This window comes from Cygnus atratus, chromosome 22 (genome assembly GCF_013377495.2).
Source record: "Cygnus atratus isolate AKBS03 ecotype Queensland, Australia chromosome 22, CAtr_DNAZoo_HiC_assembly, whole genome shotgun sequence".
Taxonomy (NCBI): domain Eukaryota; kingdom Metazoa; phylum Chordata; class Aves; order Anseriformes; family Anatidae; genus Cygnus; species Cygnus atratus.
Genome location: NC_066383.1, coordinates 6,395,584 through 6,412,923, shown reverse-complemented (window position 1 = coordinate 6,412,923; position 17,340 = coordinate 6,395,584). Strand labels below are relative to the sequence as shown.

The following is a 17,340-nucleotide window of genomic DNA, read 5'->3' as shown; positions in this document are numbered from 1 at the left end:
GTCCCCAAGCCCCTGCTTGTGCTGGAAAACATCTCCACCTCTGTTCAGTACGGGGAGAAAAGTGCTGTCTGCTTACCTGCCCCGGGGTCCATCCCCTGGTGCCTGACGCCTTCCCGTGGGAGCTGCTGGAGGCTGCCTGGGCTGGGAGCTGCTGCAGCAGAGCCTGGCGTGTCCTGCCTGTCCCCTCCTCGCCCGGTGACACTGCCACCTCACCGCTCCTCACCCGCTGGCTCGACTGGTTCCCAGAGGAGAAAGCAGAGGAGCCCTGGCAGGCATCGCCCTCGCGCCAGGGACGAGCCTTCGCCTGTGCCCCAGCTCAGCCTTGCCTCCCTGCAGGGCTGGGGGCGATGCGTGCCCACGCAGGCAGCTCTGTGCTCCTGCTGCGGACAGGATCGGGCCCCTGCTGTCACAGCTGGGAGCCCGAGGGACAGGGATCCCCCCCCCCAGCAGCGTCCCCCTTGGCACCAGGACCATGGGGTGATGCCTGTGGAAGGGCAGGATGGGGAGGCACTGGGGACAATGTGCTGCAGACCCAAGGCCCCAGCAGCACCCAAGCAGCCCCACAGAGCCTCAGGCCAGCCCTGCCTGGCCCCTGCCTGACCCCAGACGTTGCCTGTGTCACCCCAAGGCTCGCACGGAAGAGGCCAGGTAAGAATGGCTGGGGCTGGGAAGCAGCCGTGCTCCAGGAAGCAAAGCCCTGAGGGCGCTCGGGGCTGTGACATAATATCTGCAAACCTCAGCTCCTTCCTCAAAGCCTTCGCCTAACCTCAAAAGAGGAAGAGCTGCTCCCTGCACTGCCACCTCCTGCCCCACGGCTGCTCTGGGGCAGGGGGCCAGCGCTGGGCACTGGGTTGCTCTGGGGGGCAGCCCCACGCTGGGAGGGGGTCTCCATGGCACGGCACGGGGGGGGCAGCTCTGCACGTGGGGCTGAGCCTCTGCCCCATCCCTGCTGGCCTGGCAGCACCCACCTCTTGAGCTGCTTTTGCTTTTAAGTGACAGTTTGGTCCCTGAAAATGGACAGGGTCCCAAGACCGGCAGGAGAGTTCACCCCACCCTGCTGCCCCTTCAAACCCACCAGCTGCTCTCTGCCTCCACCAGCCCTGACACAGCCATGGCACAGATGCGAGCTCTGCCCCAATTCCCACCGCCGTGCACAGCCCCTGAAACCTGCCCACAAGCCCTAAGCTCCCAGCACAGCACCACACAACCCCTGCCAGCTGCTGCTGCCCCCATCCACCCCGCATGGACCCCACAGGCAGTGACAAGGCTGCAGCCTGCCCATGTCCCCACACACCCCAAGGGGGCCAAATCCTCACCAGTGAGCACAGGAGCAGCATCCCTTACCTGGACGAGGATGCCAGGATCCCTGGTCAGGCTAACAGTCCCCAGGCCAGGTAGGGTCCTCGCTGCACCGGGGGGGCCTGGAACGGGGAGGGGACACGTCCCCGGATGAGGAGCTGCAGGGACGTGATGCTCCGCAGCCTTCCCGCTGGCACAGTGCTCACACCTGGCAGCAGCTCTCCAGCTGTTGGGAAAGCTCAGTTACAAACGGGGAAGGTAATCAGCTGCTCGGCACGTCCCGCACACCCACCGCTTCCAGCAGGAGTCTGCACCAGGCCAAGCTTTCTAGCCAGGAGCCAACGGGGCCAGAGAGCAAGCTGCAGCCTCCCTGACCCCAGCCCTCTCCCTGCACCAACCTGCACAGCTGGAGAAGCGGCTCCTGTGCCCCCAAACCCAACGCCTGCCCTGCCTGGCAGCCAGCCACTCTTTTTCCCAAAGCATGGATTCCTGGACATGCAGCCCAGCCGCATGTCAGGCGCACACACACGACTTTCACAGCTCCGCGAGCTGCCCAAGCACCCAAAAAAGCTCTCTCCTGAAGCAGAGCTGGGGGCTGCAACCCCTCTGCCCACCCCTGCCATCCTGTGCAACATCAGCGAGTTCATCCAGCGCTGGGCAGCGATGGGGGGTTGCCCACCCAAGAACATCCTTCTTCCCCACAGGGCAGGGACTTTGGAGAAGCCACCAGCAACCTCTGCTGCGTCCAGCTCACTGGGGCTCCTGCAGCCAGCCTGGGGCAGCAGCAGCAGCTCCCACGCAGCCGGACGCCTGCACCCACGGGTCACCTCCCCAGCACCGCTCGCTTTCCTCCCCACGTCACTGGTGCTGCAGGCGCATGCAGACCGAGTGACCTTAGAGGCAGGGGCATGCGACGGCCCGGTAACCTCACGCATCGCCTCTCCTCCTTTCCTCCTCCACCTACAACAATCTCTATTTAAAACAGCCCGGCGCAACGCGGAAGAGCTGGACAAAGAGCGGGGAGGCTGTGGTTCCTCTCATCATCGGGAGAGGGGCACGAAAAAATCCTGCTCTGTCGGTCAGCTCACTCGATAACTTATTTTGTGACAGTGGCTCCACGGGTGAGTCACTCCGCAGCGGTCGATCCTCCGGAGATTAGCAGAGGTGATGGTGCTGCTGATAGACCGGTGTTATATTACAATACAAATCATAATTCCTGTTTCACAACTCCCGTTGTGGGTTTTAAGGAGTGCTCGGGCGGTTCTGCCCCAGTGTTAGCACAGCGCCGGCACGGGGCGCTGGGAGCATCCCCGGCCCCGGCTCCCTGGGCACTGGGGCACCCGTGGCCTCCCCGTGCCCAGGGTTTCTGCTGAGTTTCTGTGGGCAGAAGACCCCCCCCGGGAGCTCAATGGACATGGTGAGTGCCTGGCAGCCCGCTCCCCCTCCTCTGCCCCTCTCCGAGCCCCCAGTTCCTTCCCCTGGGTACGGGCAGCCGGTGCCACTGCTGCCCGCAGCCCGACTGCTGGGGGGGACCCATGCTGTCACCCCCCTCGCAGGGGCAAAGAGGCAGCCCCAGCCCAGAGCTGCTGCCGCCCGGGCAGGACAGGGCTTTACCTGCAGCAGCAGCACCCTGCCGTGGGGGTAGAGGCGTCCCCGGGATGTTTCTCTTGGCCCTGTCCCCGAGCAGGGGGCAAGCAGGGCAGGCAGCGCGCCCCTCGGAGTGCCTGGCCCCAAAGAGCGCTGATCCCCACGCAGCTCCACGGTGGGTGCCTCTGCTCGCCTCGCAGGGCAGGGGACGTGCTGAGCGCCGCTTTCCACAGTGCTTTTTTGTTTTCCCTCAAGCAAAGCCACAGCCACCGAGCCCCAGCCTGGCACGCAGCCCCTCCCCGGGAGGGAAAAGCCTCCCTTGACGGAGCAGCCGTGCGTGGCCCGGCCTGTGGCACCTCAAAACCCTCCAGCGGTGACACACCGGGACGAGGAGCTTGGCCCCTGCGTAGGACCAACACCCGCACGCAGCCGTGGGTTAAATCCCCTGCAGCCATGGGGTTAGCCGGACTCAGAGCACCGCGCCGTGCACAGCCCAGAGACCCGTGTCGGAAGTGATTTTGCACGGGAGCATCCCCCCTGAGCTTGCTCAGGAGCACAGAACTCATCGGGGTCCCCACGGCTCCCGGGCTGGTGTTTGCCCTCGCCCAGCCGAGGGGGTCACAGCTGTATTCATGTTCTTCCAGACAATGGGTACAGGAGCACAATGAGGTACGGCAGCAAAGGGTTCCCAAGGAAATTACGTGCTTACACCCCCTGCAGGAGCTGGCACGGCTCTTGCTTTGAATGTAACCGGCGCAGCTCCTGCTTTTAGGGTGGCTTTCGGAGTAAGTGGGTGCTCTTGGAAAAGTCTATTTTGTAGTGAGGATGCTCATGGGCTGAAAGAAATACAAACCAAATCCACACTGGACAATACCTGCTCCAAGCAGCAGCACCTCCACGTCGCCCCTTCCACCTGGGTCTGCCCTGGACCCCCCCGGTGCTCCTCAGCTGAGGCCCTGGGACCGTTCCAGCAGGAACCGTTAGCATCCCATTATCTGGGCCATCTCCAGCCCCAGATGACACAGGAGGCCAGCATCAGGAAGGACCAGCCCTGCACGCCCTCGGCCGGCTCCGCTGGAGGCCGGAGGTGGCGTTGGGAGCGAGCCGGGCCGGCGTTGCAAAACTCCCTGCGGTGCTGCAGGCACCGTGCGTGCCGATAAGCAGCCGGCTCGAGGGAATTTCTCCAGGGGGCCCGGGCAGCAGAAGGCTCAGACACAGCCCCACGGCCCCACCAGCAATGGGCAGGATCCAGCCCTGCCCTGCACAGGACACTTCTCCTTCCCAAGCACCGGAGCAGCCCAAACCAGCAGCCCAAGTGGTCAGCAGGGCCACCATGGGGAGGAAACGTTCTGTGTGTTAACCTGGGGCTGGAGCACGGCTCCTTTCCAGCTGTCCTGCATCTCCAGCCATCCCGAACTGCTCTTCAGAGCCCGGATCTGTGGGATTATTGCAGTCATCTTCGTCTCCTTTACCTATTCACGCTGGGTCCAGGCCCTGCAAAAAAAGCTCAAGTCTTACCTGTAGGGTCCAGAAGCACAGCTAAGGAAGCGGCCTCACTCCGGGCTGGACGGGCGTTAAATGGGGCACAGGAGAGCTGCACCCCACCGCGTCCGAAGGCAGGAGGCTGCCTGCAAAACGCACACTATCAGGAAGCAACAGCGAGCTGCACGGCACAAACATGGGTGCGAAACAGGGCAGGAGGAACACGCAGTGTCCGCCTGAAACCCACCCAGCGGGGCTCTGAGCTCAGCCCAGCACCACGCTGGGCAAGGTGCAGCCTGCGGCAGCCTCCCTCCTGCAGCCGGGCATCTGCCAGCAGGAGCTGGTACGGACAAAGAGCCGGGAGGGAACCGAGCAGGATCAGTGCCCTGTGCACAGCTGTGTTTGCCGTGTCTCCTAGCAGCAGCACAGCCCCCCCAGAGCCCTCGTTCCCAGCGCTGGGTCCTGTGGCAGCTCTGCCAGCCCTGTGTGAGCACAGCCATGCCTGCTGGAGCAGACTGGGGCTGTGCCACTGGTTTTCTGTCCCCAGACTGGGCCGGGTGAGGAACAAAACCCCGCCGTGACATGTCCGGGTGGCACGGCCCGGCAGGCACACGCGGTTTGACTCAGGGTTTCTTGGTGCATCAGGAAGTGCTGCTTTCATAAAATCTGAAGTTTTAAGCCTGCGTTGCGTTAGGACAATAAATCTGTGACCGAACAGCTGGGTACTGGAGCTGTACTGGTGACAACCGGGGAATGACCCGGCTGCTCGCCCCGAGTGGTGCTGCTCTGGGACCCGGCATCCTCCTGCCGCCACCTCCATCCCCAGCAGGACTCTGAAGCAACCTCGGCTGCAGGCTGGGGCAGTTTCCCAGCTAATCCTGCCCACGGGCCTCGAGTGAGCCAAAAAACAGCCGGTCCCTGGGCTGCCCAGGCAGAGCTGGTGCTTGGTGCTCTCTGGCTGCCCTCCAGGGGGGGACAGGGCATGTTAAGCCTGGCACTCAGTGTGGCAATCACCATGGGACAAGCAGGGCATGTTGCTGCAGACCCTTCCCCAGCTGCCATCCCCTTTTTCCTGCCGTTCCAGCCCACTGACTGCTTTTCCCCTCTGCTTCGCAGGACTCAGCCTCCGAGCGGCTGAACGGCAGCGGAGGTAATGCCCACGGGGACCGGGGTGCTGGGAGGGGGGCAGGCGGGGCAGGCAGGGCAGAGCCACCCTCCTCTGCATTGCAGGTCCCAGCAGAAGACCCAAAACCTGCTCGGTGCGGCGGTCCTTCATGCGGGTCGGCATCCCTGTCCTGGTGGTCGTGCTCAGCCTCGCCTGCCTGGCTGGGATCGGGCTCCTGGGTGCGCTCCTGCTCCCCTCTCCCTCTTCCTGGCTTGGCTGGGGGCGGCTCTGCCACCGTCCCGCTGAGGCCCCGCCGGCAGCAGCAGCTCGGCGCTGAGCTCCCCGTGTGCCCCCAGTCAAGGCTTACCTGGACTACCACTACTTCTTCTGCAAGCAGCCCCTGAGGCTGCTGCCCCTGAGGCGGGTCTGCGACGGGGAGGCAGACTGCCTGCACGGTGAGGACGAGGCCAGATGTCCCCAGCACGTCCCCGAGGGGCCACAGGCTGGTGGTGAGTCCCGGGCGCCTTATAAAAGCCCTGCTTGCAGCTGCTGCAGCGAGCCCCTGCCTGCCCAAGTCCCCCCTGGACAAAGGTGACCGTGTGCCTCCCCGCAGCCCGCCTCTCCAGGGACAGATCCATCCTGCAGGTGCTGAACAGGAACACCGGAGCCTGGTCCTGCGTCTGCCACGACCACTTCAACCTGGCCCTGGCCAAGGCAGCGTGCAAGCAAATGGGCTACAGGAGGTGGGGGGCTGCCATCGCCGCACCCTCACCTTCCTTCCCCTCTTTGTGGTGCACAAACCACTTCTCGTGGGGCTTGGTTTGCCTTCCCAGCACTCAGAGCCCTGCTCTGATGGGCTCAGCCCACGCAAGCACAGCACCGTGCTCGGTGACCCCAGCACCATCCCCACCCTGCCCTGCTCCCAAAGCCTGGCAAGCCCCAGGGGAGCTGCAGCAGGGCTGGTGTGTGGTGCTGAGCGGGGGTGCTGCACACAGGTGCAGGCAGGGCTGGGGTCCACAGCTGCAGCGCGGTGCTGAGCCCCAGCTGTGCCTGGATCCTGGGCAGCCTGGAGGGGGGGGGTCCGTGATAACACCAGGTTTGCTGCCCTCTCTTGGTGTCCTCTTTCCCTGTCCCCCCAGCCCCTTTTCCTCTGGGGTCTTTCTGCCAAGCGTCCCATCCCCTTTCCTAAGCTCGTGCTTCCTCTCCACCTTGCCAGCTCCTTGTCGGGGCCATGGGTGAACATTTGGGACCTGCCTGTAAAGCCTCCACCCCTTTAGAACTGCGTAACCCCACCTTTGGCTCAGCCCGAGCCACAAACCAGGTTCCCAGGCTCCCAGAGGAGCTCCAGCACCAGCCCCAGCCCTCTCCCAACATCCCCACGCTGAGCCGGGGCCGTGCACCCCCGTGCCATGCTCTGACCCGCGCCCCCCTCTCTTCCAGCACCCCGACCTTCCGAGCAGTGGAGGCGGGCGCGGGGCAGCCCCTGCCTCCCCGCGACCTGGTGCTGAGCGGCGGCAGCCTGCAGGTGCCCAAGCCGGGCAGGTGAGCACCCGCTGGGGCCGTGCCACCCGTGGGAGCCTGCCCGGCGCCAAGCCGGGGCCACTTCTGCACCGAACCCAGCCCTTTTCCTCCCTCTTCCAGGAAATGCCTCTCCGGATCGGTTGTTTCGCTCGTTTGTTCCAGTAAGTACGGGGACCTGGCTGCGCCCTGCGGGTGTGCAAAGCCTCTTGCTGTTCCCGGCACGGCCCCTTTGTGCCTCGAGACCTGGGCTCTGGCCCTCGGCCCGGCCCTTCCCTGCTCACTGTTTGCACGAGAAAACTTAGGTTTAAGTGGTGCTAAGCTGGCAGAAAAATTGAGACACCTAGGAGAGGCTCAACCGGCTGCCGGGATGGGTTTGGTTTTGGTGATGAGTTACCCTGATGAAACAAAGCCAGCTGGTGGGCTGGAGGAGGGAAGGCCGGGATGAGCTGTGCAAATAGAGAACAAAACAGGGGGGTGCCAAGTGTCCCACCACGGGGTGGCATGGGCAGCATCACGAGGGGCGAGGTGCCCGGGCAGCAAAACCTCCATGCTCTGTGGGTGGAGAGGAGCAGAGCACAGGCTCCTTCCCTCCCCGCCGCCAGAGCTAACGTCTCGCTTTGCCCCCTTTCCGCGCCACCCGGCCAAAGGCTGCGGCGAGAGCGCGAGGACGCCGCGCGTGCTGGGCGGGAGGCCGGCGGCCATCGAATCATGGCCGTGGCAGGTGAGCCTGCAGTACAGGACGGAGCACATCTGCGGGGGCAGCATCATCGACCCCAGCTGGATCCTCACCGCGGCGCACTGCTTCAAGTGAGTCAGCCAGTGCACGTGGCACCGCGCCATGCCGGGGCTCCCCGGGGGCAGGTTCCTCTCTCTGGCGGTAGGTTGAGGCCGTGTGTTGATCAAATGTTCCCTAATTAACACGCCTGCACAGGGCTTTGTGCCCCCTGGTCCAACGCAGCTGGGTGGTGCTGAGCAGGGCAGCGTGCAGGCAGGGCTTTGCTGCCTGTCCCCGCAGCAGTCACAGAGGGGAAAGGCAGGAGCAGTAACACATGTCCGTGCCCAGGAACAACCCCATCATCCAGAGCTGGCAAGTGAAGGTTGGCTCTGACCTCCTCTCGGGCTCCACCACCCTGGCTGTGGAGAAGGTCTTCCTGGCCGAGGTGACGCCGCCGTCCCCCAAGAGCAACGACATTGCCCTGGTGAAGCTGCAGTCTCCCCTGCAGGTCTCAGGTGACACATGGTGCACGTCACCCCGAGGGGCTGGGTGAGGAGAGCGAGGCCACGGGTGGCCAAGGCACCAAGCAGCGGTGCAGGGAGTGCCTTGCCTTAGCACCTAAATGCCTCCTAGCGCCTCGCACCCGGCTGTGCAAGCACCCAGGGTCCTGGGCTTCCCATGCACAGGGTGCGGGGGGATCGAGGCATTAACTGCCCGGGCTGTGCTGGCTGCACGGGGTGCAGCCAGGCTGGGCAGGGGCACCTCACCGAATGCCTCCTGTGCCTCGCCTCTCCCTCGCAGACAGAATCAAGCCCATCTGCCTGCCCTACTTCGACGAGGAGCTGGCGCCAGGCACGTCCCTGTGGGTGACAGGCTGGGGCTACACGAAGGAGCACGGTGAGCGGGACGGCATCGAGGGATGCACCCCTGGAGGAGGGCAGAGCCCCCCAGCAGCGCCCTTCCTCCCTGCTCCTGGCTCGCCTGAGTGGCCGTGCTGGATTTTGCACAGGGAAATTGTCGGAGACCCTGCAGCAGGCGGAGGTGAAGCTGGTCGACACCATGAGCTGCAACCTGGCTGCGTACCACGGGGAGGTGACGGAGAAGATGCTGTGCGCTGGCTTGCCGCAGGGCGGGGTGGACACCTGCCAGGTGAGGGGCGGCACGGCACCGAGCATCCCCCCGGCACAGAGCACCTGCGGGGGGCCTGATCCTCAAAGAAGGGGCTGGTTCCTCCACATCTATTGATAAACCAGCTCCAGGGATGAGCCACGGTCCTGGGAAGTTGCTCCGAGTCCCGAGTGATTTGGGGTGCGATGACAGCGCTGGGTTTCCCCGCTGCTTTCCCACCCCTGGGAACCAAGCCAGGGGCTCCTCGGCCCTGCTCAGGCACTCGTCCTTGGCAGGGGGACAGCGGCGGGCCCCTGATGTACCTGGGCAGGCACTGGCAGGTGGTGGGCATCGTCAGCTGGGGCCAGGGCTGCGGCACCCCCAGCACGCCCGGCGTCTACACCGGCGTCCGAGCCTACCTCAACTGGATCTACGCCGTCCGCAGGGTCAGTGCACCCGCACCCAACGCCACAGGAGCCACGTGTGCGGCTCTTGGCACATGTCTCGGGGTGGTCATGGGCTCCTCGGTGGCACTACAGGGAAGGGAAGTGAGGTGATGGGACATGGGGGTTGCTGGGGCATGAGGGGTGTTGGAGCTGCTGGGACCCAAACCAGCAACTTAATGATGCGACTATTTAGGCTGCCCTCTGCAATTCCTTCTCTCCCTCTCTCTCTGCTTCCAGTCAGAGCTCTGAGACCTGCTGGGACAGGTCCCCCCCCAGCCTCCCTCCCCGTCCCTGTTCTCTTGGCTGGCTCGGCTCCAGCAGCAGCTGGGACCAAACTCACAGTGCTGGAGCTGAGCAGTGCCTCCTGAGCCCTCGCAGGCACCGTGGCCGAGGACACCAGGGGCTGCCCAAGGAGGCAAAGGGCAGCTCGGAGCAGCGGCCACCGATACCATGAAGGAATCCGAGTGGCTCAAGCTCCCTTCCGGAGAGAGGTTAATTTATTGCCCTGTGCAGATTCCTGCACAGTCAGGGTCTATGCTGCTGTTTGCTCATTATTGTCTTACAGAGAGAAATGATGGTTGTGCTATCCCCATTAAAAGAAATGACTTGTTTTTTTTTCATGCAGCCTCGGAAGGCTTTGTCCCACTTGCTCGCAGGGCCATTTTTGTGCACCCTGCTGGGAAGCAGCAGCCCCCAGCCCGGGACGAGCAGGCACCGAGCTGCCGCCGCTCAGCCCCATGAACACCCACAGCAGTCCCAAGCGGAGAGGTTCCCGGTCAACTCGAACTTTATTTCACTCAAGGCAAAGCTAACTAAACCCCTACAGTGCAAAATGCCTTAGAAGTCGTCGCAGAGTGTGTGGCACACACCCTGTGTTGATTTGCAGGGATCCCTACATGTGTTTATATATGCTTACACACGTATGTGGCCATCACAGCTCACACCCTGGCCCTGCCTTCGCCCTGGCACAGCCCCCGTGGCTGCAGGGAGCCCCAGCAGAGCTGGCACGAGCCCCTTTGCTCCCCCCGAGCCCACCACACCGCACACACACGTGCATAGATAGAGTTGCATTTCCCAAACTGGTTATGTTGACGTCGTCCATCAAGCCAGAGGAGCAATCCATGCATAGTACGGCACTGCATATCCCGCGGTATGCGGAGCTGGGGCCAGGTATCGTCTAAAAAAAGGCTGACGGGTTAGGACAGCTAAAAACAGTTCTTTTAAAAAAACTCCTTCCTCCCCTCGCCGTCCTCTCCCATTTCTGCGAGGGTGGGCTGGGGGCTCGGGGGGCGGCGGGGAGGTCTCACGCTTCCTCCCAAGCTCTCATGCGTGACGAGGGCACCCCACAGCACCTGGCAGCACCCTGCCTTTCGCCCTGGGGTCTCGGAGCACGTTGCAAAGCGGCGCGGGGAGCCTCGCACCCCCTGGGAGGTAAATGGGGTTTGCTGCGCCCATTTCACAGATGGGAAGACTGAAGAACAGGAACCAGTGGTTCGCCTGGGGGTCCCGAGGGGCAGGGGGGGAGTGGGAGCCTAGGCTCAGCTCCCATTTAACCAGCAGCCGAGGAAACCTGCCCCGGGCCACTGTCCCCACGTGTCCCTGTGTGTCAGGGATGCCCTGCAGCTGTCGGGTAAGGCAGCCCCCAGCCTTCCTCCTCTGCTCTGCCCCCAAATCCTCGCCTACCTCCCCTCCTGGTGCAAAGCCTCTGTGGCTGGGGAAGTGCAATGCTCCCCTCTTGCTGCTGGGAAAGGGGTGGGAACAGCCCCATCCTGCCTCAACGAGTGGAGGGGAAACCGGCAGGGAACAAATCGCGCCCTAAAGGACAACCTGAACTGCATCTGTAGGGTTAACTCGTCCCCCTTCGTGTTCCACGTCCAGCTGCAGCCCTTGGGAAAAAGGCTGGTTTGTGCTACAGTTCTCCTTTCCTCAGAAGCCCAGGGAGGCTTTTTGGGGTCCCCTGCACAGGGGCAGCACGACGGCAGGCACACAGCTCCCTAACGCTGCTGCTCCAGGCCTGTATCCCCGCTGCAGGCAGCCTCCGCAAGGACCCCCGGCTTCCTGAGCACCCCTCACCCAGCGACCCTGCAGCACCTCTCAGCTGTGAGCCGGGGAAGCCTCACAGCGAGCCCTGAGAGGCAGAGCCCTGTTGGTATCCCCTTTTACAGATGGGGAAAACTGAGGCACGGCCGAGGCCCCAGGGTCACCCCGCCGGCCCGTGGCAGGACCGGGATTGGGATGGGGCAGCCCTGGCCCTGCTCCTCTCGCCAGGGCCCGACCGTGCCAGTTTTCCTCCAGGAGAGGGAAATGCAACCAGCCCTTTTCCCAGGGGAATCTGATATAAAAATATCCGCCTAATGAGTTAAGCCCTGGCCGCTCGGCCCTGAAAGCATCCCTGCCTTCAGGAGAGGGGAGGATGAGGAAGGGCAGAACCGACAGCAGCCCAGGGAGGGACCCCGGAGTGGCAGCCCCCGCGGGGTGCCAGCCGAGGAGCTGAAGCCGAGCTGTTCCTGCAGCCCCACTTCACCCCCACTCTGCCCCATGTGCCAGCCCCATGGCCCCACGGTGAGTTTTGCGCACCCTCACCCTGCTGCCCCAACCACCCACACGAAGCTCAGCATCAGAGGAAAACGAGACACCCCAATCTCATCGCACCCCTGACCCCCAGGCACGCCGGGCCCCCCGGCCACCCCCTGCCCTGCACCCAGGGGTGCACGGCACACACAGCACCCACTGCGGGCTGCCCAAGCACCCAGCCCCGCTTCCCTCGGTGCAGGGCAGGGCAGGGCAGGGGGCTCCCTCGTCCCAGCGCTGTCCCCGTCTGCAGGATGCCCCCGTCCCCGCGGCAGCCGAAGCCGTGTCCCAGAAGCGGTGCAGGTTGCAGGCACGTGTGTAACAGAAACGTGTCTCGAGCGTCGGCATTTCGGAAAGGAAACAGAAGGGAGAGGCTTCTCCCCATCCCAGCCCCCTGCCCTGCTGGGGGCCGGGGCTCCGTGCTCTGCTTCATGCCTTCGGGGGGGCTTTTTGTTCCGCCTTGGAGCCCGCCAGGCCGTTCTCCGTGTTGTCGTTGCCCGAGGAGCTGACGAGGCACTCCTTCCTGGGGGAGAGCACACAGCAGCTGACACCCCCGGCCCCCAAACCCCCCTCTCCCCGGCAGCATCCCCAAGGGACCGGCGCCCGCACTCACTTCCCATCCTGCGTCTTCTTGATGATGAAGAGGACGACCCTCTTGACGAGCATGAAGAGGATGAGGAGGCCGAAGAGCCCCCCCACGACGCCCACGATGATGAGCGTCAGGGTGTTGTCCGTCTCCTCCACTGCCGGGGACAAGGTGCAGAGGGACCTCAGGATGGGGTGGGGGGGGTCCCAGCAGCGCTGCCCCCCCAGCACCCTGCACCCCACCATGACTAGGAGCCCCGGGGGCACCTCGGCTTCTCGCCCCCGCCACTCGGAGGAGCAGGACCCCGGCCGGCACTTACTCCTGTGGACCACAGTGAGGATGATGGTGGCATTGTGCTGCGCGTTCTTCTCCTTGGGGTTCTTGACGTGGCAGGTGTACTTGCCGGCGTCGCTGAGCTCCACGTCCTTCAGCACGATGGAGATGTTGTTGTCCTTCCCCGTCGTCGAGCCGACGAACTCCACCCGCGGGTTGCGGCTCACCAGGAAGGGCTCGGAGCTTTTGCTCTTTATCTTGCCGTGGTAGATCTGCAGGGGCAGGGGTGCGGCACGGCGGGGTCGGAGGGACCCCGAGCGCTCCACAGACATGGGGACCCCGGCGCCCCCGGCACCGCAGGTGCAGCAGGCCAGCCTCCCTCTTGCAGCCATGGCACGGACCATGCAAAAGCAGGAGCACCAGGGCTGAAGTCCCTTTGCTCTGGGGCTATAAGCACAGACTTGCTCCCAACAGCCCTCCTGTGAACTGTTTGAAGAGCAGAGCGTGCCCGGCTGGAAGCAAATCTGAGCGGCCCTTAGCATCTCAGAGCAAGCACAGGAGGAGCAAATTAACCGTATTTTGCCCTAAGTGTGGACCTGCACCTGAACAGCCAACTTTGACCAGTTTATGGAAAGAAATGAGCCTGGAGGCAGCAGAAAGAGCAGAAGAGCTTTACTCCAAAAGCACAGACATGCACGGGTGCTCGAGTCCCCCTGTTTGCACCGCCCTGTTCCCCCAGAGCTGGGCTTGCTCAGAAGGAGAGCATCCTGCGAGAGGAGGAGGGCAGCCAGCTGAGAGCCTCCGAGCTGCTCTGCACCGGGATCGTTGGAAAGGACCTGCCAGGAGAAGAGGCAAAGCCCGGCGAGCCACCCACCATCTCCGTCGAGTTGAAATACCACGTGAAGACCAGGTCCTGGAAGCCGATGCAGGTGGTGAAGGTGCAGGGCAGCAGGACGTCGGAGCCGTTCAGAGCCAGCACGGTGTTGGTCTTCCCCACCGACACCTCCAGGGCCAAGGCGATGGCGAGGACGTGCAAACCTGGCAGGGAGCAGAGCGTGAGGGCACGGCGCCGGCACGGCCAGAGTACGGCAGGGCTGTGCTGGTGGCCCCTTGTCCATGTGCTGCGGCCACGTGGGACAGAAAATGCTCCTGCCCCAGCTCCGCATCCTCCTCCTGCAGGAACCCAGCTGTCTGCTGCCTTAAGACAGCACAGATTCAAAGGGATCCAGAACGTCACCAAAGATAAAGATGCAAATTAAAGCCCCGATTCGCATGTTATCATCACAGAAGTTGTCATCCACAACTCCTCCAGCTAAGCCTTAAAGCTGGGGGGGGCGGGGGGGGGAAAAGCCGAAAGCCAAGCAGAGCTCTCTGTTCTGCAAGCAAGGAGCTCACGCACTAATTAGTATTTCTGCCCTGGACAGCCGCCAGCCTGCCCGTCCTCCACCCCGGCGAAGGGCTCGCGCTCGCCAGGCGGAGCAGCCTCCCCTCCCGCCGGCCTCGCCGAGCTGAGCCTCCAGCTGGAGCTGGGGGACGACCTTCAAAGAGCAGGACGCATCTCACCCGTGCCTCTCCCCTGCCTTGGCAGCGAGCAGTGCTTCGAGGGAGCCGGCACAAGCCCAGCTGCGAGAGCCGAGGGCGCCTCCGACAGCTGCCGGGTCCCCCGGCACCCCTGTGCACCGCCCCAGCACCACAAAAACCCTTTCCTGCGGGCAGGGGGTGCTTTGCTCCGGGCTGGGGGAGCAGCCCCACTCACAACAACCCGGCAAAGCATCCTGCACGCTGCTCCCAGACCTGGGACACCGAGGGGACCCCTCCCTGCAAAGCTTTCCCCGGGGACTTGGGCACTTCGCCCCACCGGCCCCGTAACTCCGAGGAGCTGCCCGCAGCTTCAGGCTCTGCTCCCCGCAGCCTCCTCGGCTGCTGATTTATTCTCCCACACATGCCCATGCTAAGAGCTCCCCAGGCACGTCGCAGCCCAAGCCAAGCCCAGAGCCCTGCATCCTGGGCTTCGGGCCCTGCTGCAGTGCTGCAGCGCGAGCACTGCAGGGGAAGAGTTACTTAACTTCACCAAGAAGCACTTGGTGTTCTGCTACGGAGGCTTCCTCCAGCACCACAGAGCTACTCCCAGTGGACAGAGGGCTCGTGCATTCGTCATGCTCTGAGCCCAGCCCCAGGGATGCTACAGGAGGGCTTCATGGCCAGGAGTGTCCTGGGGAAGCGGGGCTGCTGCCTGCAGCAAGGCTGAGGGGAGGGAGCCTGGCTCTGCAGGGGTGCTGGGGCCGGCAGGGTGCTGCACGGGGACAGTTACTTACAGGAAAGATGATTCTTTGTGGCTCGTGACACTTTTAATCCTGTCTGCCCCGGTTATAACACCATCAGTGTAATCTGAATTGCATGCATGGGGTAAACGGAGGCTGATCCTGTTCCTGTCAAGCTGTGGTCTCAGGAAGACGGAAGCGATAAGTTACCACTAAATAAAGCCCAGAGGAAATGCAGGGGAGATTGCTGCCTCAACTTGCCACGCCACCTGCCACTGTTACTTTTCCACATGCCCAAAGCTGCTGCACTTTGGACCCCAGCACCCTGCTTTGCACCCCTCGGGGCCAGCCCATGCAGAGGGAAAGCCCCTGGTTGGGGTCTGCCTCCCCTGCCTGCAGGAACAAGACACAGAGACAGGGAGCAGCAGCCCGGCTACTGAGAGCCTTGGCTGCCTGCTCTCTGCTCTGGCAGGGATGGTGGGCGTTTGGGGCAAGAGAAAGCAGCAGTAGCCCAGAGCAAGACTTTCCCCACAAAGGTTTTGGGGCAGCCCTCCGCTTCACCTGCAGCCTATCAGTAAGCCAGGCTGGGAGTCACGGCCCTGCGGAGCACATGGGGTTCACCTGGAAGGCTGCCGGATGCCTCCACCACCCGTGAAAAAGCTGTTCCGTAAAATCTTCCATCGCCCATAAAAATCAATGTGAGCTCCTGGCACAGCAAGCAAGCCGCGCCTGGCCGCCCAGGTTCCTGTCCGCACGGGCTAAAAGGGAGCTGAAATCACCCCGAGCCCAGGCAGGACATGCTCAGGGCAGGGCAGGACAGCCAGGACTAACCCTGCCCACGGGCACCGACAGCCCGAGCCATGCTGCGGCTCCCCGGTGCAGCCTGGAGCCCGCTGCCAGTCCCTGGGGAGTCCCAAAGCACCCAGAGCAGCACAGACACCCCCCGCCCCGTTCCTGCTCCCAGCCCACCCTAGAAGCCTGGGGGACAAGTTCCCATCTCCCCCTCAGTTCCCTGGTCCCCAGCACCCCCGAGTCTCTCCCAGTCCCAGCCCCATGCTGAGAGCAGCTCGCACCGCATCGAGCTGGGACACCGTCACCGGGGAACAGCACCCAGATCCCGCAGGCAGCCTGGTACTTACACGTCTTTTGGCATCTGCAGCTCACTTAGAATAATCCTAAGGACTATGCCCTCTAAAACACCTTTCAAGGGAGTTTCCCAACAGCAAGCGCTGCAAATGCAGCCTTGGGTTTCAGGCTCCCTGTGCCCCCCAGAGCACCAGGACGAGCACCAGGACCAGCACCAGGACGAGCTATGCAAGCACGGGTGCAGCGGTGGGCGAGCACTGATGCGGGAGGCTTGGAAGCAGCCCAGGGGCTGCAGCAGGGAGGGGATGGCCGCAAACCCCTTCCTCCTCCGTGCCCCCAGGGGAACTGGGGACCTCCCCGGACCCGGGGCTGGGCTCATGCTCCAAGCGGTGCGGGTTCGCCCCGAGCTGGGCAGAAGCGCATGCAGACGGCTCTTTTACAAAACGCCCTGTGAAAGGACGACCTGTCGGCGGGCGTGCTGCAGCAGCGGCTGCTTCCCTCCGGCCGTCCCCCGGCGGGTGCCAGCAGCGGACCCGGCTCAGCACCGAGCAGGGCAAAGCGGGGCGCAGCCGCAGCGCCGGCAGGAGGCAGCTGGGGTGCTGGGAGCCACGGGTGCGGGCAGGGCAGGGGCTGCAGCCGGCGCTTCGGAGCCCTCTCCCGGACCCTGCTGCGAAGTCACCTTGGACAAGTCACTTATCCTCAGTGCTTCGGGCTGCGGAGCAGAGACGGTGGCGTTAGCGCGCAGCGGCCGCCGGCTCCTCGCGGCGCAGGCAAAAAGCGGGCGCCGGGACGGGGGGAGCCCCCGTTTTGGGGTGGCGGTGGCGGCGGGGGACACCCCGGGGGGCGGCGGTTCCCGGGGGGTGGCTGCTGCTGCTGCTGCTGCTGCTGCTGCTGCTGCTGCTTTCCCCTGTCCCTTACCCAGCAGCGCTGGCAGCAGGCGCGGCGAGGCGGCGGCGGGGCGCGGGGCCATGGCTGCGGCGCGGGGGGGGCCCGGCTGCCCGCAGCGCCCGGCTCTGGCCGCCCCCGCCGAGGGCGAGCCGTGCCGGGCGGAGCCGGGCCGGGGGGAAGGAGGAGAAGCAGCAGGAGGAGGAGGAGGAGGAGGAGGAGAAAGGAGGAGGAGGAGGCGGTGCTGCGCCCTCCGCCGCGCCCCTCGCCGCGCCCCCCGCACGCCCCCGGGGTGTCCCCAGGTCGCCCCCCCGGCATCGTTTGCTAATGGGAAAAGCCCCCCCCAAAGACGCAGGGCTGGAGCCGGGCAGGGTCACCTCGGCTGTGTCCCCGCAGCCCCCCCGCAGCCCGAGGAG

General features: G+C 64.3%; 2 protein-coding genes across 4 annotated transcripts; one reads left to right on the top strand and one right to left on the bottom strand.

Annotated features, from left to right (window-relative positions):
* Nucleotides 1-2,575: 2,575 nt before the first annotated feature.
* TMPRSS4 (transmembrane serine protease 4) lies at nt 2,576-9,885 on the top strand. The gene is made up of 13 exons (XM_035555758.1): nt 2,576-2,716; nt 5,485-5,518; nt 5,599-5,712; nt 5,830-5,982; nt 6,087-6,216; nt 6,914-7,015; nt 7,115-7,155; nt 7,642-7,801; nt 8,058-8,224; nt 8,511-8,606; nt 8,719-8,858; nt 9,113-9,262; nt 9,500-9,885. The coding sequence occupies exons 1-13, from the start codon at nt 2,708-2,710 to the stop codon at nt 9,509-9,511; spliced, it is 1,308 nt and encodes a 435-aa protein (XP_035411651.1). The 5' UTR covers nt 2,576-2,707; the 3' UTR covers nt 9,512-9,885.
* Nucleotides 9,886-10,024: 139 nt separating this feature from the next.
* Nucleotides 10,025-17,081, bottom strand: SCN4B (sodium voltage-gated channel beta subunit 4). Of its 3 annotated transcripts, none has more exons than XM_035555878.2 (5): nt 16,958-17,081; nt 13,567-13,730; nt 12,739-12,964; nt 12,447-12,576; nt 10,025-12,356 (listed from the first exon to the last, which is right to left on the bottom strand). In XM_035555878.2, exons 1-5 carry the CDS (start codon nt 17,007-17,009, stop codon nt 12,263-12,265), a joined length of 666 nt encoding a protein of 221 aa, XP_035411771.1. In that variant the 5' UTR covers nt 17,010-17,081; the 3' UTR covers nt 10,025-12,262. The 3 variants fall into 3 exon arrangements, with proteins under 3 accessions (XP_035411771.1, XP_035411772.1, XP_035411774.1); XM_035555879.2 differs by lacking the exon at nt 16,958-17,081 and adding an exon at nt 16,719-16,866; XM_035555881.2 differs by lacking the exon at nt 16,958-17,081 and adding an exon at nt 15,008-15,064.
* Nucleotides 17,082-17,340: the final 259 nt, after the last annotated feature.

Coding starts and splice junctions, on each gene's coding strand:
- TMPRSS4 (XM_035555758.1), top strand. Junction 8,607..8,718: donor GGGCTACACGAAGGAGCACG/GTGAGCGGGACG, acceptor GATTTTGCACAG/GGAAATTGTCGGAGACCCTG. Junction 8,859..9,112: donor GCGGGGTGGACACCTGCCAG/GTGAGGGGCGGC, acceptor CGTCCTTGGCAG/GGGGACAGCGGCGGGCCCCT.
- SCN4B (XM_035555878.2), bottom strand. CDS start 17,009: ATGGCCCCGCGCCCCGCCGCCGCCTCGCCGCGCCTGCTGCCAGCGCTG. Junction 13,731..16,957: donor CCTGCTGCCAGCGCTGCTGG/GTAAGGGACAGG, acceptor GCTCCCTGCCAG/GTTTGCACGTCCTCGCCATC. Junction 12,357..12,446: donor AAGAAGACGCAGGATGGGAA/GTGAGTGCGGGC, acceptor GCTCTCCCCCAG/GAAGGAGTGCCTCGTCAGCT.